Raw genomic sequence first — 24,912 nt, 5'->3', positions numbered from 1 at the left:
CAATTTTTTATTATTATTATTTCTCATTCTTTGGGGACAAATATAGCTTTTGATAAAATGTGTAAATCAGTTCCACGGTCATTGACAATAATCAGGTGACAATTTCACTTCCCAAACTGAAGGTAAATGACTGTGATTTTATTGATAACAAATGTAAACTCATCTACAAAGGTTTGAGACAAATAATAAAAAATAATAAATAGCCTTATATTGATCCTGTGAGCCAATTTTTCTTGAAATAAGATTTAAATTTGATGTTGACCCATGTACTTATGTAACATAAGCCCTCTGCTGGGAAAGACTTGCAATTACATCAGAGTTGTTGAACTTGAGTCCCGCCCATAAACATATTTCTTTGGACTGATTTGTTCATCTCTCTTTGACGTACCTTCGTGTCCAATAGCCTCTTATAACGATATCGCGTGGTCCAACACCGGAAAAATCTCTGCTGTGAGGAATGTGTGGAGGACATCAGCTGCTTTTTCTCTTTTGATACATTCAATGCTTTTACTATTTATTTACTCCTGAAAAATTGATGCAGGCTTTAAAAGGTGTCAGATACCTTTCGACAAGTACCGTGAAACATGCAGGTAACATTACTCAGCTGCAACTTCATCTACCTCAACATGAAAAGTAACGTGTACAGCATTTCACTCTAATGACCTTAGTTTCATGAACTTGTTTTTTTGTTTAGTCTCTGAGCTGTCCGTGGCTGTCCCATGGGGAGAGATCAGGGGGAAAGTGTGGGGTCCAGAACATGGCCGGCCTGTGTTGTGTTTGCATGGCTGGGCTGACAACTGTGGGACCTTCAATTCCCTTATTCCACTTTTGCCACAAGGTGGGTTGAAAAATGGCCAAAGAAATAAGTTAGAATTGATCTCAGTGATGTGTTATCAGAAATGTCATGATTGTTATTTATGACTGTTTTACTGAAGAGTATAGTACAGTGGAAGTATACAGAGGGGGCCCTTGTGCTGGTTGGCATGAGTGGTGGCCAGAGGTTTGAGTTTCTGAAGGACAGTTGCTCCACGAGCGGTGACATAAGCATTACTGCTCAGCTCTAAGGGATGTTCACACATTGCCGGCTCGAGAACAAACTTGACTGAGGATGCATTAGAGTTTCAGAAGTGTGCAAATAGAGAAATTAAATTAAAATACAATGTGGTGCCACCAAAATTGAGGGTCCAAACATTTCAAAACAAGGTTGCAATGCACCCTTTTGCATCCCTGTAGATCCGAGCCTGGGGAACAGCTTCTGTGTAGTAGTAGTAGTAGTAGTAGTAGTAGTAGTAGTAGTAGTAGTAGTAGTAGTAGTAGTAGTAGTAGTAGTAGTAGTAGTGTAATAATGTAATAATGAGGTGGTCCGACTGACCCGGTCAGCACCAGGATGCCACTGCAGTCGGCCTCCACTGGTCGCAGTTCAAAATCAGTCATATCTAAGAAAAAGAATCTTGATCTTTGATAACAAAAAAAAGGAAAATATATATATAATGGACAACTTTATCCTTCTTTGTAGTCCAGGTCTTTTATTTGATTTTATGACTGAAGGTCAACAACAGTGCATTCATGAGAAGCCCAGAGGAGCCCGCTGAATTACCTCAGATGCCCTCATTTTCTTTGTTTAATAGAAACTGAGCTTCATTCAAGTGAAATCAGATACAACATTGGTCTCGACCAACTGTGCGTACGTGGAGTCAAGCACGTTGGTTACAAGGCTGCATAAAATAAATAGCAAAAAAACAACAACACACAAACTGTAATCATTTTGTAATCATAATCATTTGTCATTGCATTACCGAATCTATCATCTATCATCTTGACTTGACAATAATAGACATTTCTTTCATTTACAAATCATTAAAAAAAAGTTTTGTCCTGATTTGAACTTGAATTATGTAGTAGAAGATCAAATTGTGTGAGGTTGAACTCGTACAACAATGAGGTTGTTGATTATGTCTATGGGTTGTACTTGGTGTGAGCAAGGCCATGGGAACCCAGTGTGCTAAGGATGCAGGACCCCTGGTGGATAGTTTGCGTATTGCAGACAATAATAAATAGGAAAGCGTTTTTAGTGGCAACCTTGTCGCTCAGCACTCCCCAGTCCCCACCCAAAATATGTTCCCACTGCTCTCTCTGTTATAAAGCAGTTTGTCCGTCGGGTGACATAAGCCCTCTGCTGCAACTACATAGACACAGGAGGTGGGATGTAGCTGTAGACTCAAGTATCTATTGCCCACTAAAACGATGCCTGTCTTTCTTTTCAAGAATACCGCTATGTAGCTGTGGATCTGGCAGGCCATGGTTTCTCCTCACACCGTCCTCGGGGAGTGTTTTACTCATTTCCCTCTTATGTAGCTGATGTTCGCAGAGTTGTCAACGGTGTGTTCATGTTTTGCACTTTATTATTGATTTTAGCATATTGCGTTGCTGCGGTGTAGTATTATTGTCGTCGAAACATTCTTGTGGTGAGACACTGAACTTGCCTGGTTGATGATCTGTGAAATTACTCCCTACAGCTCTCCAGTGGGACCGATTCTCCATCATAGGACACAGTATGGGTGAGTGAAGATTTAAAGCACAAATGAGATTCAAATGGCAGCGCTACATTATTTTTTATGGCTTCTTGTTTGTCTTTTAGGGGGAAATGTTGCTGGAATGGTTGGCCTTTTTCTTGTTTTTCTTTCATTAAATTGAATATAATATGATGTTGACGAAGCATTTACTTTCACCTCCTTTTTTACAGTATAGTGCCTTGTATCCTGAAATGGTTGATGCTTTAGTGTTGCTTGACTCCTATGGATTTCTTCCCACAGATCCTGTAAGTAAGCTACTTTGTACAATATTATTTTAGCGTGCTAGAGATGACTGTTACTGTCATAAAACTGTCACAGGAGTTGAATAAGTTCTGCGTTTGATCAACATGTTATTAAACCCGCACTGACTTTTTAAAACTGTTTTTGTATCATTCATTCTTGTCTATCATGAGGTGAAACAAGGAGAGAAATAAAAACAAACTGAATAGTGGCATTTATTGCATTCTCTTCAAATAAATGTTCATCTAATTTTGTTTTCTAATTAGTTTTTATCATTCTATTTTATTACCTCCCTTTTCCCCACTTTATTTCCTTTTCTCTTTGTCTTCTTTAACACCAATCTGATTTGAGCTTGATGTCCTGCCTGAAAATATACCTCCCATAATTGGTGCCATTATCTGTAATTCTCCTAATGTTTGGCTATGATCATATCTCGACTTATAACTGTGTCTATGCTCTATCTTTGTGGACATCCTTTTAGAAAGAACAAGCTGAAATAATGAAGCAGGGAATAGATGGACTTCTGCAGTTTGAAAAGAAGTCTGAGGAGAAGAAAGAGAAGATTTACTCATATGATGAAGCTGCTAAAAGGTTTTGAATATATCACACTTTAGTGAGAACACTGTAGTGTAACGTATGCTTTCTTTTAGATTATCAGGTGTCAACCCCAGTCTGTCCAAAGAGTCTGTGAACATCCTTTTAGAAAGAGGTTTAGTCCAGACGGATGGAGGTGTTTTTTCTTTTCTTCATTTTTGAATATAAATTAAATAATCCCAACTTCTTTAAACCTTTTTTTGTTATTCCAGGGGTTTTGTTCTCCAGAGACTTCCGGATAAATCTGGTAAGTTACACTCGTGCTTCTTACACTTTTCACACCATGTACTTATTACCTCATATAATATTTGACCTTCTACGGACTACCAGGTCTAGATCAAGATCAAATCCGGACTAAAGTGGGGCAAAAAATGTGAAAAGCATCAAACTTAAAGGTGTATTACGGAACTTTTAATGTGGAAAAAACCCCAAAACGTTTTATTTGTGCATATTTGACTTATCAGTGACCCAGCAGCTGTTTGAGTGGCTAACAATGGCGCCATTACTTTCCATCAGAGTGGCCTCAATGATGCTGTTTTTAGAGTTTTTGGTTTTCACAGCTGACTCTCACCAAAAAACCTAAACAAAAACATCTGATCCTGGAGCGTTGTAGAGGCCGCCTTAAGCAAAAGTAAAGGCGCCACGTTAACACCCATACAGCCATTACAGCCAGGGGATCCAACAGGAAAAAGCAAAAGAAAAGCTTGTTTACGGATCCAACATGACGATATAAAAAAGAAATATCACAATAACGATATATATGATGATACAATTGACAATGGACAAATTACTATCCCAGCCTTATTCCCTTCTTGGGAAGATTTTTTTTTTTTTTTTACAGCATACTCTTTTCCTTGCAAATATGATCTACTTCCTTCATTTCATTTTACTTTTTAAGCACCTGTCCCCGTGTTCTACAGTCAGTGTTTATGCTGCTCTGATGGAGCTGAGCGTAGCAAAGTATATCATGTCCACAATGATATAAAAAGTCACATTGATATCAAAAAATTATATTGCGTTAACGATATATACGATACGGCCCACCCTTAATGGACCATCGTAAACCACACCTCTCGTATGAGAAAATTAACTGGTGGTTCCCAGACTAAATATCACTTTTACAATCCGGTGTGGCTTGTTCATTAACATGCACTGTCCCTACCAAATAAACCAATAAACTAAACAATCATAATAGACAATATACCAACAATGGTGAGGAAACAAAAGCACACATCAACACTAGTAGACAAAATATGAATGTAAAATTTAAGACCCACTCTCTCTATATAGTGACCAGACCCGATGTTTATATAACAGTTCAAATCTGTGGATAGTGAAGCATTGCTTGAGTTGTATATCCAGTTTGCTCCAAAGTTGTTCTCCGCACATAGACACACTTTGACTGAATAAACAAGTCGTGAGTGTAATCTAGAAAAGCAACCTTGTGAATGATCCGCATCGCTCGTTTCTGTAATGTGATTGAAGGATTAATTGCGTTTCATTTTTGAATATTGAAATCAATATTCCGTCTTATCGTCTGTACAGTGTAATGTTTGCAAATCTTAAGAAATTAAATATGCACAGATTTTTGTGTTTATGGCATTAAAATATACTTTTGTATACTATATACTATGGGTATTTAACAAGCATTTCACTTACTGCTACCTGTTTAAACCCTCTCTTATTCTCTGTCTTTCTTTGTTTTCAGAAGAACATTGTGCGTATCAGCTTGGAGCAGAGTTTAGCGATGCAGTCAAGGATACAAGCCAATATTCTCATTATTCTGTAAGACTGTGCATCCATCCTTTGAGAACAATATTTTGCAAATAATAATAACTGTTTGAATTTCAGAGCAGAAGACGGCTTTGAAAAATTGTTTGCTGAAGCAGAACAGAAGAAATTTACCTCAGCACTTCTACAAGCCTACAGAGACCAGAATGTGAGAGCAGATCTTTTATCATGCGTTTGTTTAAAGTGGTCTGCAGTCACACGTCATGTTCAGCTGAGCAGATGCAAAAGTGGAGGTGTTTTAATGTACAAGACGCAGCACGCATTTTGCTGCAAACTTGAATAGTGACCTACATACTGAAACGTGGTCAGTGCTGCTGATTAAAGCCCGAGTAGAGCGAGTGGTCTGCTCCCCTGATGTAGGAAAAACAAAGAGGCCTCAGACACATTATGAACAGTTCTTTTGTGTCTCTGTTAATCCATATTATAATGTTGCTGTCTTTTGTCCTTCAGCACAAAGTGGTGACGGTCCCAGGCGATCATCACGTCCACCTCAACAACCCAGAAGCTGTGGCCCCTTTAGTGACGGATTTCTTGCACACCAGTGCCTCGGTGCAGAAAGAAACGCCCAAACTATAAAAAAGAAGAAGAAAAAACTTCACTCCCGATGACTGTCTTTTTATATAAGTTATATAAATAGTTTTTATTAATTATTTTAAAATAGATTCTTCTGAACAACTTTTCATTAAACTCCTACCACCCACCAAAAGCAAATGGATTCTCTCTTCTTTGTCTATAGGCTAGTTTAACACCCCGTTTCCTTGTGTTGTTGCCGCGTTGTTGTCACTTTTTTTTTCATCCAATTTTTGTCACTTTTTTTGTTGCATTTTTGTCACTTTTTTGTTGCATTTTTGTCACTTTTTTGCTGCATTTTTGTCACTTTTTTTGTCACTTTTTGCTGCTCTTTTGTTGCGTTTACATCCTCATTTTCTCCTAGTTTTTTGTCACTTTTTTGAAGAAGCTTTTAGATTTGGAGAATTTGGAGAACTGGAGAAAACATGCCCAGGTGGGAGTTAAGAGGTTAATAAACTTTTCATGAGGTTTTTTTTTCCTTCTCTTGTATATTTTTTTTCCTTCTCTTATATAATGCTTTGTGGCAGGTCAGTGAGCTCGTGTTGTGCCTGAATTAAATGTTTTAGCGACTGCATCAACCATTTGTTATGCGTTTTTTTGTGACTGTGCATTTCAGAAAATATATTTTAGTCTTAGGCCTACAACATGCATTTAAGTATCTCGGTAAGCCCCATGGTTCTATTAGTAAGCCCATCCGCTGATTCAAAGCACATAAAGGGTCAAAGCTCCGCCTTGTGACCCCGGAAGTTTTACATCTGTCTTATCTGTGTCTTTTCTGTTCTTTTGCTCATAGTTCATAGTTATATTAACAGTTTTTGAGGCGCACAGCTGCACCGATCACCATGGCTACACCAGGTAACGTCACAGCACGACTTTGACACGTCGATTAAATTCGTCTACATTACTTTGCAAGCCTAAACCTAAACACATGAAAAGTTGACTCTGAACTTTAATCGTGGTGTTTCTTGTGTCCAGTTTCAGAGCTGTTTGTCCCTGTCCCGTGGGGAGAGGTTAGAGGTCGGGTCTGGGGTCCCACACAAGGCTATCCCGTGTTGTGTTTACATGGCTGGGCTGACAACTGTGGCTCATTCAACCCCCTCATTTCACTTCTACCCAAAGGTAATCTGTAAAAAAAAAAGTAATTGCTGACATTCTCGAGAAATATTAAATTATTATTAAAAAGTGTTTACTTGGCATAGCGTCAGAGACAGACAGGCTACACAGCTGCACCCAGAGCGCACTGATCTCCATCACTGGTCCCATCGCATTTACTTTGCAGGACTCTTTCTGTTTCACGTTCACTCAAACAAACTCTAACTTAAACCAGTCTTAAGGTGAGGCAGTGGCAGTCTACAGAAACAACCATTTATTTAGAATATTTAATGCAAAAGTTGGACATGCTGAATAAAAGTTGGAGGACTTGTTGTAAGACTACGTTGTGAAAGATTACAATTTATGAGGCAAAACTGGCCCAAAGTCCTGCCTGCAGTGTCTCCCCCCAAAGTTTTAAAAGGATAAAGCTGGTTCCAAACAACTCATTTTCTTTTTAGAATAACTACGACAACAAATCGATTATTGAAATAGTTAACAACTATTTTTGTCACAAAAAAAAAGGGAAGGGAAAGGAAGAAGAAAGAGAAGGGAAAAAAAAAATGAAAGAACATTTTGTAAAAAGAAGAGAAAAAAAAACATTTACCATTTCTATTCACAGCCAATCAATTAGTTGTGTGAATAACTGATGGATTGATCTATCAAAATGATCGTTAGTTGCAGCCCTAATGTTTAGTGTTTATGTGTTGTGTTTCTGTGTGCGTGTGCGTGTGGGTGTGTTTTGTGTGCACATCTGTATTTGTATTCATTGTTGCACAGCCTTGATGTTAATATTTGTTTAAAATTGTTAAGACCCCAGGAAGAATAGCTGCTTTATTTAGTAGCTAATGGGGATCTAAATAAATAAACAATAAACAACCCAAGAAAAAGTATAAAAACAAATGTTTTTCTTTGACACAAAATGGATTTGTTTGCTCATCGCCTCACAGCCACATTCATGCGTGACTTTATTTAGCCAGATACACACAGGCGTGTGTTGGGTGACACAGTTTGTTCTGTCAGAGTGCAGATATGTGGCTATAGACCTGGCGGGCCATGGTCTCTCGTCGCACCATCCTCCAGGAGTTTTCTACACGTTGCCGTCATATGTGGCAGATGTGCGCAGAGTTGTAGACTGTGAGTTTGTTTTTTCATCTCTATTAGTACTTCAGCGTTTATTTACTGTGACATTGTGATGAGTTTAAAAACAGTGAGGTTTGACAATAAACAGTTGTGTTCATGAGACAATAAATCTGCTTGGGTGACGGTCTGTGAAATTGACTTTTACAGCTCTTCGGATGACAAAATTCTCCATCATTGGACACAGTATGGGTGAGTAAGAGCACATAACGCTGTCCCCTGATTGATTCTATTTTACTCCTTGTCTTGTATTCACTTGGCTTTTTTATTGTAGGTGGTCACATTGCAGGACTGGTAATGATTGATTCGTCGGAAGAAACGTTTTTTTCCCCCCCCATTGTTTTCCAAAATGCAATCTCCATATATGTTATCCATAGTTCAGTGCCCTGTATCCAGAGATGGTGGATGCTCTTGTCCTTCTGGATACCAAGCAACTTGTAATTACAGACGCGGTAAAGCATTACACTCTCTTCATGCACATTACTGAAATTTAAAATGTCTCCTGCCAACTTGTACTTACCGTACTGTCATTCTGCCATGTTTAGCATTGTGATCTAAGACAATGGTTCTCACCTGGGATGCTGCCAAGACCCATAATCCTAGGGTTCCAAGTCACGAGAATTTAATTTCATATACAGGGGCGAGACAAAATGAAGTACACCGAATTTCTCACATTTCTGCCTAAATTCGTCTCTAAATGTGGTCTGATCTTCATCAAAATCACAGGAATGATTTAACAGTGTTTGCTTAAACTAATACCACCCAAACATTTACATTTACATTGGCCATAACATGTAAACATTCACAGCGTGGAATAAGTGAGTACACCGCCTGAATCTCACTGAACTGCAGCAGTTTTGCAAAGAGGAATGGTCCGAGACTCATCCTGATCGTTGTGAGCGTCTAATCTGCAACGACAGAAAAGCAGTTATTGCAGCAAAAGAAGCACCAGCAGCTATTTAATACAGGGGTTCACTTACTTATTTACATGCATGTTGTGAATGTGAATGTTTTTCTGCAAAATATTGTGATAAACTTGTGAATTCATTTATCTATTGATGATAGCATGTGGTTCAGGCCCTGAGGCAACAAACAGCCCCACACCATGGTTTTCCCTGCACCGTACTTCAAAGTGAGCATAGGGTTTTGATGTTGATGTGCTGAACCATTTGTCCTCCACACAAGACGTTGTGTGTTCCTCCCAAACTATTCAACTATTCAACAGTCCACTGAATATTTTGCAAGTAGTGCTGTGGAGCATCCAAGAGCTCTTTCACAAACCAAAGTTGAATGTACTCTGGAAGAGGCTCAAGATCCACTGAAAAGGGTTCCGCGACCCACCTGTTGAGAACCACTGATCTAAGACATGCAGTGATAAACTGAATAAAATTAAGGCTAATGCTTGATAAATGCTCGGGAGGGACCGTTTGCGGTGAAAACGTGAGACACGACAGTTCCTCCCAAGCAGTCACCCCTAATAACCATGGTACCAATGCCATTACTGAGAAGAAGACAGAGACGGTCATTTAGTTGGAAGGTAGGTAGGAATGTGGTAGGTTGGTTGGAAGCGCAACTAATATTTAGACCTTGTCAGAAGTGCTACCTACACTGATCATGCATTTTTACATTCACCCATTGACTTATAAGCCAGCCTGTGTCCATATAACAGCGCATAGACAGTGCTTTTACCTTTGTTGTTTGCTTACAGAGCAAAACTGCTTTGAAAATGAGACAAGGCATGGATGAGATGATTCAGTTTGAGAAGCTGTCGAAGAAGAAAAAAGTTTACACTTATGAGAAGGCACTCGAGAGGTCATTTCATCATAAACGCATTGTTGCGGCAGATTATCACGTTGATTTGTATTAACCTTGTAACTTTCTAGGTTGTTGGCTGCAAACCCTTTAACAAAACAATCAGCACAAATTCTGTTAGAAAGGGGCCTGGTTCCTGTTGAAGGCGGTAAGTCTCTTAACCCTTTCTCCTCCGGTTTTATTATTTTTAGTGTCAGAGCTTAGATCTTGCCGTTTGGTCACATTTGAGCCCAACCCACTTTGAGTCACTATGATTTGATAACAGTAACATGACGCTAAATAGTGAGCCCTTTATTTTCTGTAAAAAGGCTCAGGCCTCATCAAGTGAAGAAGGAAGTCATGGAGATGAAAAAATATCAGTTAATTAATGATTATGCTAATTCCCCCCCCCAAAAAAACTTGTCCTTTGTATCTGCTGTAGAGTCATGTTTGTCCCGGTTCCTCTGAGTCGTGGTGCAGCAGGACTGATGTGGACAGATGTTTCAGAGAAAGCTCATGAGGTTCATTTCTTCAACATAGTTACTATACTAACTATTCTAAAGTAGACTAACTAAAGTAGCTCTACCACAGTCCTGTCCACATCTGTCATGGTCCACCATGACTCAAAGGAACCGGGACACACATGACCCTACATCAGATAATATGTATGGATATTTCTTCAACCTTTACAAGCATCAATTATGTGATTTAGAAATCAAGTTTTAAAGTTTAATTGGAATGTTCATTTCATTTTTTGCTACATACTTTAGTTTCAGAATTTTCCTTACAGCAGAAGTCTGAAGTTCTGTCTAAAGCAAAAGCTCCATGACTTCCTTCTTCACTTCTCAGTCTGTGGCTGAAGAGCAATGTGGCCTCAGCCTTTTTATAGGAGTCAAAGAGCACACTGTATTTAGCGTCATGTTACTGTCACTTATGGTGTCTGACCTAAAGTTGATTCACATTTACACTGACAAGGTTGGAAGGGCGCCCCCTTGTGTCCCTCTGCGTCCACATACAGGGACCATAACTGGAGCCATATGTGGCTCTTTAGAGTAGAAAGGGTTAATAATTTTAGTTTTTAATATATATGGCCAAAATATTGACCAATATTTATTCCACAGGATATGCATTTTCTAGAGACCTGCGTGTGAATTTTGTAAGTCTAACAATAGATCAACCAAAAAAGTTTCAAACTGAACGTTATATTGGTTTGATTTTAATATCTGTTTTGCACATGTTCTTCAGAAAAGCGTAGTTCGTTTCACTTTGGAAATGGCCTTAGAAATGCTTCCCAAGACACAACCCAATGTCTTAGTTATCCTGTAAGTTACTCAGCATTGTGTTCATGGTAATTACTCTTCCAGGCTAATCGAATGTGTTTGAACTTCAGAGCAGAGCAGGGATATTTCGAGAAGAAACTCGCCTCAACCATTCAGTTCCTTAAGGAAACAAACGTATGTTCATGAAATCCCGACTTAAAATCTCAAGACATATTTTAAGACTAACTTTAATGTCTATTTCTGTGTTTTCAGCACCTGTGTCTCACTGTGCCAGGGGATCATCACATCCATCTAAACAACCCACAACATGTTGCTCCAATTATCTCCAACTTTATGAGGACAAAACTCACATGTTATTCAGCCAAATTATAAAAGGCACTGATTGTAGTTCTACTAGATTGTATTTAAACAGTTTGTTCCTGTATATAGTTATTAAAACCCTTACATTATTTTTGAAATGTTATGTTTCTTTCTTGCAGGAAAGTAACTCTATACTTGTAGCAAAGAAATCAGACAAACATTTTACTTATGACTGTAATGTGTAAGGACTCTGGAACTGAACAGACAAAACCATGTCAATACAATCTTAAAGAAAAAGGTCTCTCAACCTACTGCCTCCACTTGTTTGTTTTTTGTGTGGTCAATCTAAGTTGCCATCTACTGTGATATAACCAGGTTTGATCTTTCTATGTAGAATAAACAATATTGATCTGAAGGCAAGGGTTGAGTTTCTCCTGTGATGTGCACAGTTTCAGAGCTGTCAGTTCCTCTCCCGTGGGTGAAGTCTGAGGCATTGTTTTGTTGCTTTCAGGACAACATTGGCACAGATCGATGTTTCTCTTCTACTGGAAGGTTAATTATACCCAGGAAAACGATGTGTTATACCAGATCAGACATAACTTTGCATTTGTTCTTTCAGGCGCAGCTGCTGTGGTGAAGTCTGACCACGCCTTCTTCATTGCTGTGTTTTCATAATGGTTTGGAATCTCAGTCCTTCCTGAAGTTCTTTCGTTAATGTAGTTGCCTTTTATTTTTCATTCAGGTGAACCACTTTAGAGACGTCTGAAAGTACTTAACAATCCTAAATCCTAAACTAACATGTGGACAGTCAGTTCAAGCCTGAGCTTATCACGTTGAGGCCGTTCTGAGCAGGTGAGAGAACAGAGTCTGTATTTTTTCAGAACTGTCATGATCTTAAAATGCTTATCTGAGTAAATTATCCTTCGTGTTAGAGCTGAGCATATTCTGATCAGTGTTTACAGTGACAAGAGTTGGCGAGGGCTCCAAAAGTAACATTTTGGTGTCATAAAGAGTGGTGCGCACTGAATGGGTGCTGCTGCCGGATGCTCTCTCATCGAATTCAATTTCTCCATCTGTGAGATCAATAAAGTATCATCTTATCTTATCTTAATATAAATGCACCACTTTGAAAATGCCTCAAAAACATCCTAAAAACAGGGTTCAGTGCAGATAGGCAAATTATACATTTATAGCTGTATACTCTTGCAATATATAATTACATAAACTACATTTTACATCATGATAAATTTGTGACTCTTTTTAGTTTATCACTGCAGAGCTGAGTTTTAGACAATGAAATGGGTGTATTAAGATGACAAATTAGATAATTGAGTTAAGTTTATGTAAATCATGGCACCCATGAAAATGTTTGTTGTAATTATGTCCAAAATTGCACTCTTGCCCTGAAAAACAACAATAGTAGTACAATAGTATGTTCATGTTTAAAATGTATCTGACTCTTTTTGTGACGACAACTATAAACCATTGGCAGTGCACAGTTTGAACCTCATATTCAGCCTTTACACCTTACCCTCTACACATTTGTCATATTATTGGATTTTTGCAACAGTACAGCTTTGTACTTCTTAGAAAAGCAGCTTTTATCTGAGGGGTAAAGTGTCGGCTCCTCTTTGCTTCTCAAGCTTTTGATGAATTTGACGCTGGCACAGCTTGTGCTAAAAATGGCAGTCATTAAAGATGACATCGTCTAACAACTTTTCATTATGTAGGCCAGTCTCTGTGTTTGGCGTTTGTCTTAGGAGCTGCCTGGACTTAGAAAAACTCCTTTTACTCCACTGAGGGTGTGACTCTGTAAAACACTGCAGCTGTCGTCCGTCAAAACCAATGTGGTACTACCCTCACTAAAAAAAAATTACCCCTTGACTCTCAATGTCACATAAACTGTGGGATGGCCTTGGTGCTAAATGGGGTGGAATTGATTTTACGCAGCAGCATCAAGACATGTACCGTTCCAGAGACATCTTAGGGTCTCCCTCCTCCTACCCTCTCTCCCACCCGTCACCCCCCAAAAATGATTAGACTTATATAAGTTTCCCTCCCACACCCTCCATCCTCTGTGCTATCAGTGAGGTGGTTGTCATAGCAACCCCACCCCTCCTTTGAACGTCAGAGCAGACGCTGGAGGATGAAGAAGCCGCATGCAGCTCCAGTCTTCTTCTCGGAGAGCACCTGTGATTCCTCTCCGGCATCTCCAGTGCAACAGTGGGAGCGACGGTGAGGCGCTGGGTCTGCAGATATTCGGATGACTGCTTTGACTTTCAGCTCCATTGATTGCAATCACGCCTGGTGATTCAGCAGCAAAGACAGGTAGAGAGCCATCCCTTTATTTACTATGAGGACTATATTTAGAAGACGCATGCAGCACCTGTTTACAAATCCTGTTTAAATGCATGTCAAATCTAATGCTTTCTTTTCATTGTTCTCTTCTATACTCATCCTTCCCTTGCTCTCGTGGCTGTGCGGTGGGACCAGCATGTCGTGGTTGTTTCTGGACTGGTTCGTGCCCCTCTACCTGCTTGTGTCGGTCTTGGTTCTGGCGGGATTTGGAGCGTGTCTGTACTTCCTTGAGCCGGGGCTGCAGGACGCCCACAAGTGGGGCAACAAAACGGTTCGCCATCACCCGCTAGTGGCCAGTGTGAACTGCAGGGATGATGATGGCAATGCTCTGATATGATCTGAATGAAGGGGTGCGAGGGGAAGCGAGCACTGGGGCCATCTGGTCGAGGGGTTGCGCCAGGACAAAAGAGTTCATGATGGACGAGGACCAACGATGAAGGAACAGTGTATCATTCCAACTTCTTTATGATCTCTAAAACGACAGATTTCCTCTTAAAAGATCAGTGAAAGCTAATTGGAAGTTTGTGTAAAGAGATTTGTGAAGCCATTTGCAGAACAAAAGCCAACTGTTGAGGATTGTGAACGTTTGCCCTTTAGGAATATGAAACATGCTGTAAATCTCATCTTATACTTGTGCCAACTTTTGCATACAATTTGTAATTTGCACTATAACCACTTTACATACTGTATACCAGATGTTTTGTTTGACATTGTGCGGTGTTTGCCAGGGTGTTTGCTTGGTTATGTTGGTTGTTATGCAGCTGCTGCAGGGAAAGAGCATGTGGGTTGTCTGTGCCAGTGTGCCAATATGATGTAGTAAATAGTGACTCTGTTAATGTGCCAAATAATTGATGCAAATTCATTCAAGATGCCAAATTTAAATTGAAAGGACCAAGAAGAGCTTCAATCATGAAAATGTACATGTAGTGATATTGTTTTTACTTTGTTATGACATTGTGAGAAAATATGTAACCTACTGAAAGCATCTTTTATTAAATAATTCCTTTCGTCAAATAAAATAAGTGGTACAATCTGGTACTTTTAACATTATCTTGTGTTGATTCTTACACACATTGTGTCCTGAAATGCTTTGACTTTTTTCCCATGAGCTAAATGATAAAAATGCCAGACCAGAGTAGGAGTGCAACAATTGAGCTTCAGTGGTCAGTGGAATTGAGAGAATGGCATGGTCTGCCCACCACTTCCTACTGCTCTGTTAAAGTCCAGCAATCTGCACTCTGTTTACTCCGTCAGTGTGACCAATGCAGGACACAGCAAAGCAGGTCAGTCACAGCTATACTACACTAAACCATAATTCTGCCTTTGTGCACATAGCCTGAAGGCAGTGTAACATACTAATCTGCATATTTTTTTATTTTGTTCTCTTGTCAGATATAATCACCAATCCATAATGAGTGCTTTTGACCAGGTAACACCTTTGATTTCACCTGTGCCCGACTTCACGGGACAGACAAAGACGCTTATGTCTCCCCCTGCCTCCCTCTCCGCTCCAATCATCAGAAAGACCCCAATTCAGATTCCTTCTTTTGATGAGAAAGGACTTGTTTGTGGAAATGAGACAAGCAGGTACAATGTGGCATTATAAAAGTTCATCTTAACCTAAATGTTACATATTTTTCTCTAACGTTTATGGTGCAGAATTTGCAGATCTTTTGTGCCAATCAGAGCAAATGCATACAGTCAAGCCCCAAGCAGGCAAAGACGCCACGAAGAAAGCGCATCGACTCTGCAGAGACGAACGCCAAAAATTCCCAACTCTGCAAATCCCAGCATCTCTACGTCTCCTGCTCCCATTATGAACCACTCTTATTCTTTCTGCAAACTCAAACCAGTGCCAGGGTGTGACAATATGCGTCTGGGAACCACACAGGATACAGATCCCTCTCCATTACTCCAGGAGGAAAATCCGAGCATCCTTATGGTGCCCACACCTCTACTCAGTCCAACGTCTCTAAGCAATGACATGGCTTCACACGCAGAAGAAAACGAGGTGTCATCTCCCATCAACAAAGACAGACAGGTTAGAAATATGCCGAATGCTGGAAGGCTACAGCGTGACGTGCTTGACCAGGATACATTACTCAGTTTTACCAATAAAGAGTTAAAAACAACAGGGGCTCAGAAGCAAATTCTAAATAAAGCATCCAGTGATCCTTTAACCACTGGTCAAAACTCATTTGTGTTGCAAGGCAAACTTGACGGAATCAAAGCTGCAAATATTGGAATAAGCAAACCCCTGTTTAAAAATACACACTCTCCAATGCGCCCTCAGACAAACATCAAACAGCAGCAAGAAAAAGTACCCAGTGAGAGAGCAGAGTATGAAGGAATAAAGTCAACGCACAATGCTCAAAGCACATCGCAGCCTGTGTTTGATGAGATAGCAGCACCTCATCTCAGTCCAAGCCTGCATAAGAGGTGCATTAAATATCTACAGAATGCCAGTTTAAGGAAATCTAATAAGCAGAAGTTGTGTAAATTACCAGAACCTTCTAAAATAATGAACTCTAAAGACGCTCTTCAGCCTAAAGTGTTGCTGTATATGGAAGCTGAAAGGAAAAGACGAGGGTTACACGAGAGCACTTTTTCTTCACGAACTCCTTCCCCATATGAACCCATACAGCCCAACTCTGTATCTACTTCAAACGACTGTGTTTATTCACTGAGCTCCGGACTGTCTCTACATCAGAGTGAAGCTGCCCAGATGGAACCAGTGAGCGGACCTCTTCACTCACACACTGTTTCAAAGGATTGCAGCTGTCAGTCAGGCCACATTGAGGGCCTAGTGGAAATCTCTGGGTGTGCAAAAACGTTTGATACCTTTAAGACATGCTTACCCCTGTCAAATAAAAACTCGAAACCTCCTTTTTGCATTACCAAAGTAAAACAATACTCTCCAGAGAACCTCGTAAGCAACAAGTACAGGGTCATTGACACAGGACACGATAAAAGCCACCTTACTCTTTATGGGCATTCAGGAAAACGTGTACACTGTAACACAGAATCCCAAAATGCAACCGATCCTGCACCTGCGGAAAACTGCCCAGAGGACGCAAGCCATTTGCCCGGCGTGAGTTTGAAGCACAGCCTGGATTTACAGCCACGCATCAAACGTGAGATGACCACATCCCAAAGACTTTCACCAAGGAATAACAGCTCGGTGTGTGTCGCAGAAGAGGAGCCATACGTCACAATGCACTGCCTGGGTTCAGTGTATGTGGGTGAGTAGTCAAACCACCAGAAAATAAGTTGTATTACAAAATTGCTTCCCTCTGTTTTAACTTTTAATTATTTTTTTAGAAACACACAGACAGAAAACACACACACCCACAGTAAATGTTTTTTTGTGTGAGAATATTTAGGGACGGGGAGGGGTCTTTGAAAAATGGGTGGTGAAAGAGGATCGTACAGGGAATTAAGGTACACTTGTTATCAGTACAGCACCAGGCATGAGCTGGGGACGCCGTTGGTATCAAAGTTAGTGGTTCAGAAAGGCTGCACAAACAACAAACAAAAGGATGTGAGGAAAGCAGAGCAAGGACTGTACAACAACTTTTCAGGGATAATAAAATGTGAGTATTGGGATGCAAATAGATAGCTTTTGTTATTACTATTAAATATCAAAATACGCTTGTGTGGATTTCATGATATCATAGTTATTATTATTATTATTTTGCATTTAAAACTTGCATTTCACACCTTAGGATTGCATTATGCCCCACTAAAAGATTGCTCCTCGTCTCATGTTTATAAAAAACAAAACAAAAAAACAACTCAAAATGCACAATGCGTAATAATAATATGCACTTTAAACCATTAAATTGATTTCATTTTTAATTCTTTACAATTACAACAAAGCTTTACCAGCCAATCAAAAGTTGTCTCTATAAATAGCAAAACAAGTGACAGGAAGACGCCCCTTTGAAGTAAACCCATTGCGCATGCGCACTGCATCTCGCACTCCCTCTCCTCTGGTCGCCTTGACAACGTGATAGGGGGGCTCGTGGCCAAAGGGAAGGAGAGAAGAGGTACCCAGACAGATCACGTGACCGAGCCTTGTATTATTACCTCTATGCTGGATACATTTCGTTAGGTTTTCTGAGTGTGTCTGTCGCCAATCTACGTCTTGCGGATCGATCGGAGAAGCGTTGGTGAGTGTGAGCTGTAGCGGGGTGTAGCAGCACGAGCACTTAACCATATTACACAGCATGGGTGGAGAGGGACAATGGGGTAGGCGGGCTGCGAAAGGGCTAAAGGAGAGCACAATGTTAACGCGCGGCGGGGTTCTTATTTGCTTCACAGTGACATTTGACACATTTGATTTCGCTAACATGGCAGTGTCCTCTTCTGAAAAACCCTCAGCGCAGGTGTGGCAGGGCTTCATCAATGGCTAATTTACGGGAGTGCTAGAATGTGTATGCAAATATGACGCGAAAGGATGAGGACTGGCGGAGGACAGCTACGCAGTGTACCACGGGTGTTGTAAACGGATGTGACAGCCAACGCTTCGCTGACCTGTATGGTGCGTTCATGGTTGGACTGGACTCTGCAGAGCGATCTTGGCAGCAGGCTGTACTCCGCCCCAGGCTCCAGATCAGCCTCCTCCTGCCTGTTATTCTTACCATCTGCCCTCGCCTCTGAAGCCTCTGGGTTTTGAAAAAGTTGACTGTTGCTTCCTCATTAAGAACAGAGTAACAAGGCTAAGCAAAGATATGCCATGAGGTGTATTACTTCTGAGAGCCGTTTCTATTATGATGTTATCATTAGGTCTCATTGGCCTGTAACTGACAAAACTGAGTGCATGCAATTGATAAGTAGGCTAGTATCCAAATATACCACACATTGCTTCTTTTAGTAGCTGTGGCCTCATTAAAGAGGCCCATAAGGATGTCTGTCAGTCAGACATCAGGATGACACAGGAACTGCAGATCGTCCATGTCAGATTTAAAGTAGCTAATTGATTTCTTGTTTTTCAGACATGTCTGACATTGTTCCACCGGAAGTGAAACCTAAACCTGCCATCCCGGCTAAGCCCCCAAATGTGGGAGCAGCATCCCCATCCAGTCCCTTTTCACCTCCAGTACCCCCAAGTGTTGGGAGCACTGGGCCTTTAGTCCCTCCCCCTAGTGCCATCCCAGTGCCCATCGGGGGCCATGTACCCATCCACAGCAGCAGCCATAGCATGGCCCAGTCTATAGGGCACAGTGCTGCAGGCCATGGGGCAGGCCATCCTCCAGCTCACAGTGGAGGTCATAGCATCGCACAGAGCGCCTCCGGTGGATCCACACTGCTGGGTTACATCGGGATTGATACCATCATTGAGCAAATGAGGAAGAAGACCATGAAGACTGGCTTTGACTTCAACATCATGGTTGTAGGTAAGAGTCTTGTAAATTAAGTTGTCGTGTCCCAATTCTGCCTTGTTTGTCCCATGCATTCTTCTTGATTACACAAGGTCATAGTGGACTGGGAAAGTCTACACTTTTGAATACACTGTTCAAGTCTCAAGTGAGTCGAAGGAATGCAGGGTGGCGTGACGAGAAGATCCCCAAAACTGTTGAGATCAAATCGGTATCCCATGGTAAGTACATATTCTGTAATAACCAGCATAAGACACCTGTGAATGTGTTGATATTTAATATTTACTTCTATTGTTATAATATAATAAATTGCAATCATACGCAACGATTAAACGGACACACAGATTATGCAGTGGTATTACACATTGTACAGATTAACATAAATCTACATTCTCCATCTGACTCCAGAGGTACATGAATTATGCGGAAAACCAGTTACAAAGAGGAATAGTCTGTTTTATAGGTTGTGGGCTTTATTTCAATAACATAATTACAAGTTTCATAATCTAATGCAGTAGTTCCCAAAGTGTGGTCCAATCCCCCCTCAGTGACCTCGAAGGCACCTCGGTCGGGCCCCCAAAGCTTGGCCCGGAGTTTTGTCCTCTGTGTAGTTGTCGACAGAGGCCGTGGGAGCAGCACATCCACTTTCTCTCCTCGCATAAAGTCTGAGCAAACTTCATTGGCTACATCTGCGTCTTTCAGCTAAAAATAAACTAATGGTATTGAACAATGATCAGCAGCTCGATTTTGCTCCGCACCCGTTCATAAAGTGTGCTCTGGGGATGAGCAGCAGTGAGAAGTTATGTCTCTCGCTGAACTTGAGCAGATGTGTTTGGGCCCATTTATAACAAGTCTTCTCTTCCAGTTATTGAAGAGGGTGGTGTTAAGATGAAGCTGACTGTTGTGGACACACCGGGCTTTGGAGACCAAATAAATAATGACAACTGGTATGAGTTACAATTGTTAGCTTTGCATGGATGTTTTGATTGTTATTAAATACAATAAATCATTCTCTTTTTTCCTGCCAAGTTGGGAGCCAATATCGAAATATATCAATGAGCAGTTTGAGAAGTTCTTAAAGGAGGAAGTGAACATCACCAGAAAGAAGCGCATCCCTGACACTCGAGTGCACTGCTGTATCTATTTCATCTCTCCTGGACATTCGTAAGTCACTAAATCAATTTAAGCATGCATTTATTATATCATAAATCTCCTGTAGTGTATAATGATGAAACTTTTTAACATTCGTAACATTGCACTTTATTCTCAGTCTTAGGCAGCTTGATATAGAGTTTATGAAGCGCCTAAATCACTCTGTCAACATTATCCCAGTAATTGCAAAGGCAGATACTATGACCATTGAGGAGAGGCAGGAGTTTAAACAAAGGGTAAGACCGGTTTGCGTATATTTATGAGATTTTCTTCAAACTTCAGTGCAGGAATTATAGGTTTATTTGTTGCTTGCAGGTGCGGAAAGAACTGGAGACGAGTGGTGTCGAGTTTTACCCCCAGAAAGAGTTTGACGATGACATGGAGGACAAAAGTGACAATGACAAAATCAGAGTAAGATTTTTCTTAATTTTTTATTAAAGCACAGTTTACTCCAATTTCAAAGGTTTTTGAGGCATGTGCTGTTGGATTTTTCTAGGAGACTATGCCTTTTGCGGTGGTGGGCAGTGACAAGGAGTATCAAGTCAATGGCAAACGGGTGCTGGGGAGGAAGACAGCTTGGGGAATTGTCGAGGGTGAGTTTGTCCTGTTAACTGTGATTCTGATTATTCTCTTTGTGGATTTGGATTCAACAATGTGTATTCTTTATCGTGTTTTGCAACAGTTGAAAATGCCAACCATTGCGAGTTTGCACAGCTGAGAGATTTCCTGATTAGGTAAATTAAACACTTAAATATTGAGATTGTGACAAATTGCATGTGTGTTATTTTAAATATTTTGAATGTGTTTGATCTAACACAATGTTTGTTTGTTTTTCTCTTATTCATAGGTCACACCTCCAAGATTTAAAGGAGGTCACTCATAATATTCATTACGAAACTTATCGTGCCAAAAGACTCAATGAAAATGGAGGCCTGCACCCCATATCTTCCAATGGCACCCAGGAAAGCAACCTGTAGACTGTAAGTTGAGGAAAACGTGAAAAAACAAAAATCATGAAAAAAACGAACAAAAACCTTTTTATTAGAAACATGTTTGTTTCATAACTTGCCATATCTATTGACATTTCAATATTAATGCATGAGGAAAACATGTAGTCAATACAAATCAGTGTTTTAATCATATCCTATAGGCTAACCTGTTCCCCCTGTGAACTACGCATACACAGAAACACATCACATATCTTAATTTTCAGTTTGTGTGGATCCAGCATTCTTTTCTTTTCTTTGTCCTGACTCACTCTTTGTATAGTGCAAAACACTCCTGTTCTTTGAAAGCTTGTGTGGACAAAAAGGCCCTGCTTATCTTCTTCTTTTTTAACAATTGAATTGAGAAAAGTTAGTGACTTTTTGCTTACTACATAGACAGTATGCAGAATTATTAGGCAAGTGAGTTTTTGTGACCATATTGCCATTGTTCTTCATATCTTCAAACTATAAAATTTAAAGCCTTTGGAATTGAAGCATCTTAAATGATCAGAATCTGTATAACAAGAAGGAAATGTGGCTGAAGGAGATCCACAGTCTATCTTGAGTGGCTTCTTTCTGACAGTCAAAGTGGGCAAGAAAAGAGATCTAACTTGGAGTAAAAACAAAAAACTGGCTGAAGGCTTGTTAGTGTTATCAAAAAGAGTGTTTAAATCAGTCATTGAGTTTTTTTGTTGTTGTTGTTTGTTCATCATATTCACTACAATTGATTAAAACATTTACATGTCACATTGTATAATTTTTAGCATAACATAATTTGTGTGCACACAAATATTTTCTGCAGACAGTTAAGACTTGGCCTTAACCTAAATAAATGTTCAGGTTTGAGGTTCATCAATATTTGGATTGACCAAGACCACTGTTCCAAAATAAATAATGAAATAAAAAATGTTAATGCTAGAAATATCACTTGCCTAATAATTCTGCAAGCAGGGTAAAGATTTGCTGTTAATCCTCCAAAACTTAAGTAACTTTATATACTAGTAAACAACAGCCTCAGAAAGCATGAAGTTACAACAATAATCATAAATGTAGCTGTCTGAGGTTGCGCCATGTGCGAAAGCTCAACCTGCCAGAAATCTGTGTCCTCATTGTTTACCATTTACAAATGCCCAGTGGCAGCCATGAACTGCCAAACTAGTTTTAAATGCAAACTTGTGCATTTTAGTCTTATGGCGTTCCTAAAAACACTGGCTGTACCCATATGTTAGAATATCATTAGTAATAGTAGCAAACATAGCATTACATTATGTGCCATAATTGTCGTGAATTATGCTTGATGCATAGTCGGCAGGGAATATGTTCTAAATAATCACTGGTCTATGATGCAGGAGGGATTTGCTGCGTTAACTTTCCTCAAGTCACCACTTGGTGGCAGCAAGTTGTAATGTTGTAATCATACAGCAAGCGCCATAATCTTAGGTTACAGTACAACAGAATTAAGACAATTGAATTTATTTTCTGTTATTCGTGGAACAATGCTGTTTACACTGTTGGAATCAAGCACATGACACTGCTGCTGCTATATTTTTTCATCTGGTAGAACAAACTTACAAGACACAAAACAATTTTATGTAAACCATTCATAGACGAGTCTCCCTTTGATACCACAAAGTTTTCATGACAGACCTGTTTCTAAGGTGGTTGTTACATATTTTTTCCCAATTACTTTAATGTTTATTGTTGTAATAACTCATAATTTAATAAAAACACATTTACATGTTTTTGTTTTGACGTGATTCTGTCTCAGTGATGAGAAGTGCCTCTGAGCTTAACCTTTGGGCCATTGAGCATTTTATTGTATAAAGTCCCAAATCTCAACTATACAGTGCATCCGGAAGTATTCACACATTATGTTATGTTACAGCCTCATTCCAAAATGGATTAAAAAAAATGTTTCTCATCAATCTACACACAATACCCCATAATGACAAAGTAAAGAATGTTTTGCAAATGTATTAAAATTAAAACTCTTAAATATTACATGTACGAAAGTATTCACACCGTTTGCTATGACGCTCAAAACTGAGCTCAGGTGCTTCTTTTTTCACTTAATCTTCCTTGAGATGTTTCTACAACTTGACTGGAGTCCACCTGTGCTAAATTAAATTCATTGGACTGAATTTGGACAGACACGGGGTATGGTAGTGCAGCGGTTAGCACTTCTGCTTCACAGCAAAAAGGTCTCAGGTTTGACGCCCCACCTGGACGAGGCCTTTCTGTGTGGAGTTTGCATGTTCTCACCATGTCTGCATAGGTTTCCTCCGGTTTCCCCTACCACTAAAAGATGTACAATAGGTGAATCCTCCATCCAGGTGATATTGCCTGATATCAGCCTGGCCCTACATCTGGAGATGGGTCCCCGGGCATGTCACTGCCGTCGCCCACTGCTCCTTACGGGTTGCCCCAGCGGCATCAAAGGATTAAATGCAGAGGACAAATTTCCCTAGAGGGACAATAAAGTATACTATCCCTTAACCTTAAAGGAATAGGACAGTTTTTACATACTGAGATATGTTCTTACCGTAGCTTAGAAGAGTTGATGCGTAAGTGTCTGGTCTTTGTGCAAGTGCTCAGTTGCGCAAATAGACCAAAGACATTGTTAGCATTTAGCCTCTCTACGTCCGCGCACAGTAAAATCGAAGTGCTCCTAAGGTGTTACTACGCCTTACAATATAGTACCCCTTGTTATCCGCTTAGAATATAGACATGTTTAATTTTGTGGAACTATACTTGGATCGTGAACTTTTCACATAACTGTATTTAAATAGGGAAAACGTGGAAGAGCTTGGTAGCTTCTAAATTCACCCCAGTTTGGAGCTATAGGGATAAGCTGTGTGAGGCTAAATGCTAACAACGCCTTTGCGTGACTGAGCACACGCACAAAAATCAGACAGTTACAAATCAACTCGTCTAAGCTAAGGTAAGAACATATCTCAGTATGGAAAAACAGTGGCCTATTCCTTTAACACCTGTCTATAAGATCCCACAGCTGACATGCATGTTAGAGCAGAAATTAAGCCCTGAAGTCAAAAGAATTGTCTTCCATCCTTCGTAAATGGATCCAAGCGGGGCAATCGGGGGAGAAGAAGGGCCTTGGTCAGGGAGGTGGACAAGAACCCCATGGCCACTCTGACCGAGCTCCAGTGTCATCCTGAGGAAATGGGAGAACCTTACAGACGTACAACCCTCTCTGTAGGATTCAACCAAGGAGATCTGATTAGTGGAATGCTGCAGAGATGGTTGTCTGTCTCTAAGGTGACCTTTTCATTGTACTATTTTAATGATTATCATTTTTATCAGGGTTTAGGTCATATTTATAAGCAATATTTTCAAAAGCATTAAAGCCTGCCATATGCGCTTTAATGCCAGTTTGAACAGAATTGAATGCTGAATTACAGTGCACATGACAGGTTTTTTTTATGCTTTTGAAAATAGACAGGCAGTTTGACTCATTTCTCATTGACATAACAATGTCGGCATGGCAACAGTTTAAAATTGTTTGCCCTCATCTATGTCACTTCCTGTCAGTGTCCAAAAAGGAAGTGAAACTATAAACATTACAAAAATGGCCAAACTAAAGAAAGCTGGGTATAATCTTAAGCTAAATTTTAAGTGTAATTGTGTTAACTATGTTTTAGCATAAATT

General features: G+C 40.0%; 2 protein-coding genes and 1 long non-coding RNA gene across 3 annotated transcripts; all 3 read left to right on the top strand.

Annotated features, from left to right (window-relative positions):
• Positions 1 to 438: 438 nt before the first annotated feature.
• On the top strand, positions 439 to 11,452 carry serhl (serine hydrolase like). Its single transcript, XM_079553659.1, has 23 exons — positions 439 to 590; positions 695 to 838; positions 2,266 to 2,379; positions 2,517 to 2,558; positions 2,639 to 2,658; positions 2,744 to 2,818; positions 3,295 to 3,404; positions 3,464 to 3,543; positions 3,620 to 3,654; positions 5,116 to 5,192; positions 5,259 to 5,346; positions 5,649 to 5,772; positions 6,744 to 6,887; positions 7,881 to 7,994; positions 8,148 to 8,189; positions 8,272 to 8,291; positions 8,375 to 8,449; positions 9,706 to 9,809; positions 9,881 to 9,957; positions 10,910 to 10,944; positions 11,034 to 11,110; positions 11,179 to 11,242; positions 11,321 to 11,452. Exons 1-23 carry the CDS (start codon positions 536 to 538, stop codon positions 11,438 to 11,440), a joined length of 1,836 nt encoding a protein of 611 aa, XP_079409785.1. The 5' UTR covers positions 439 to 535; the 3' UTR covers positions 11,441 to 11,452.
• Positions 11,453 to 12,168: 716 nt separating this feature from the next.
• LOC306961526 lies at positions 12,169 to 15,917 on the top strand. Its single transcript, XR_013792778.1, has 5 exons — positions 12,169 to 12,220; positions 13,456 to 13,696; positions 13,862 to 15,009; positions 15,119 to 15,313; positions 15,386 to 15,917. It is a non-coding gene; the product is annotated as an uncharacterized lncRNA (long non-coding RNA).
• A 1,793-nt stretch (positions 15,918 to 17,710) lies between these two features.
• septin3 (septin 3) lies at positions 17,711 to 21,254 on the top strand. Its single transcript, XM_079554398.1, has 10 exons — positions 17,711 to 17,898; positions 18,724 to 19,125; positions 19,203 to 19,328; positions 19,973 to 20,054; positions 20,137 to 20,271; positions 20,378 to 20,495; positions 20,575 to 20,670; positions 20,756 to 20,852; positions 20,942 to 20,993; positions 21,107 to 21,254. The coding sequence occupies exons 2-10, from the start codon at positions 18,726 to 18,728 to the stop codon at positions 21,234 to 21,236; spliced, it is 1,236 nt and encodes a 411-aa protein (XP_079410524.1). The 5' UTR covers positions 17,711 to 17,898; positions 18,724 to 18,725; the 3' UTR covers positions 21,237 to 21,254.
• Positions 21,255 to 24,912: the final 3,658 nt, after the last annotated feature.

This window comes from Gobius niger, assembly GCF_951799975.1.
Source record: "Gobius niger genome assembly, chromosome: 3".
Lineage (NCBI taxonomy): Eukaryota > Metazoa > Chordata > Actinopteri > Gobiiformes > Gobiidae > Gobius > Gobius niger.
The sequence above is the reverse complement of the archived record's forward strand: the minus strand, read 5'-3'. Positions and strand labels throughout refer to the sequence as shown.

Coding starts and splice junctions, on each gene's coding strand:
- serhl (XM_079553659.1), top strand. CDS start 536: ATGCAGGCTTTAAAAGGTGTCAGATACCTTTCGACAAGTACCGTGAAA. Junction 2,819..3,294: donor GATTTCTTCCCACAGATCCT/GTAAGTAAGCTA, acceptor ACATCCTTTTAG/AAAGAACAAGCTGAAATAAT. Junction 5,347..5,648: donor AAGCCTACAGAGACCAGAAT/GTGAGAGCAGAT, acceptor TTTGTCCTTCAG/CACAAAGTGGTGACGGTCCC.
- septin3 (XM_079554398.1), top strand. CDS start 18,726: ATGTCTGACATTGTTCCACCGGAAGTGAAACCTAAACCTGCCATCCCG. Junction 20,496..20,574: donor GGCAGGAGTTTAAACAAAGG/GTAAGACCGGTT, acceptor TGTTGCTTGCAG/GTGCGGAAAGAACTGGAGAC. Junction 20,671..20,755: donor GTGACAATGACAAAATCAGA/GTAAGATTTTTC, acceptor GGATTTTTCTAG/GAGACTATGCCTTTTGCGGT.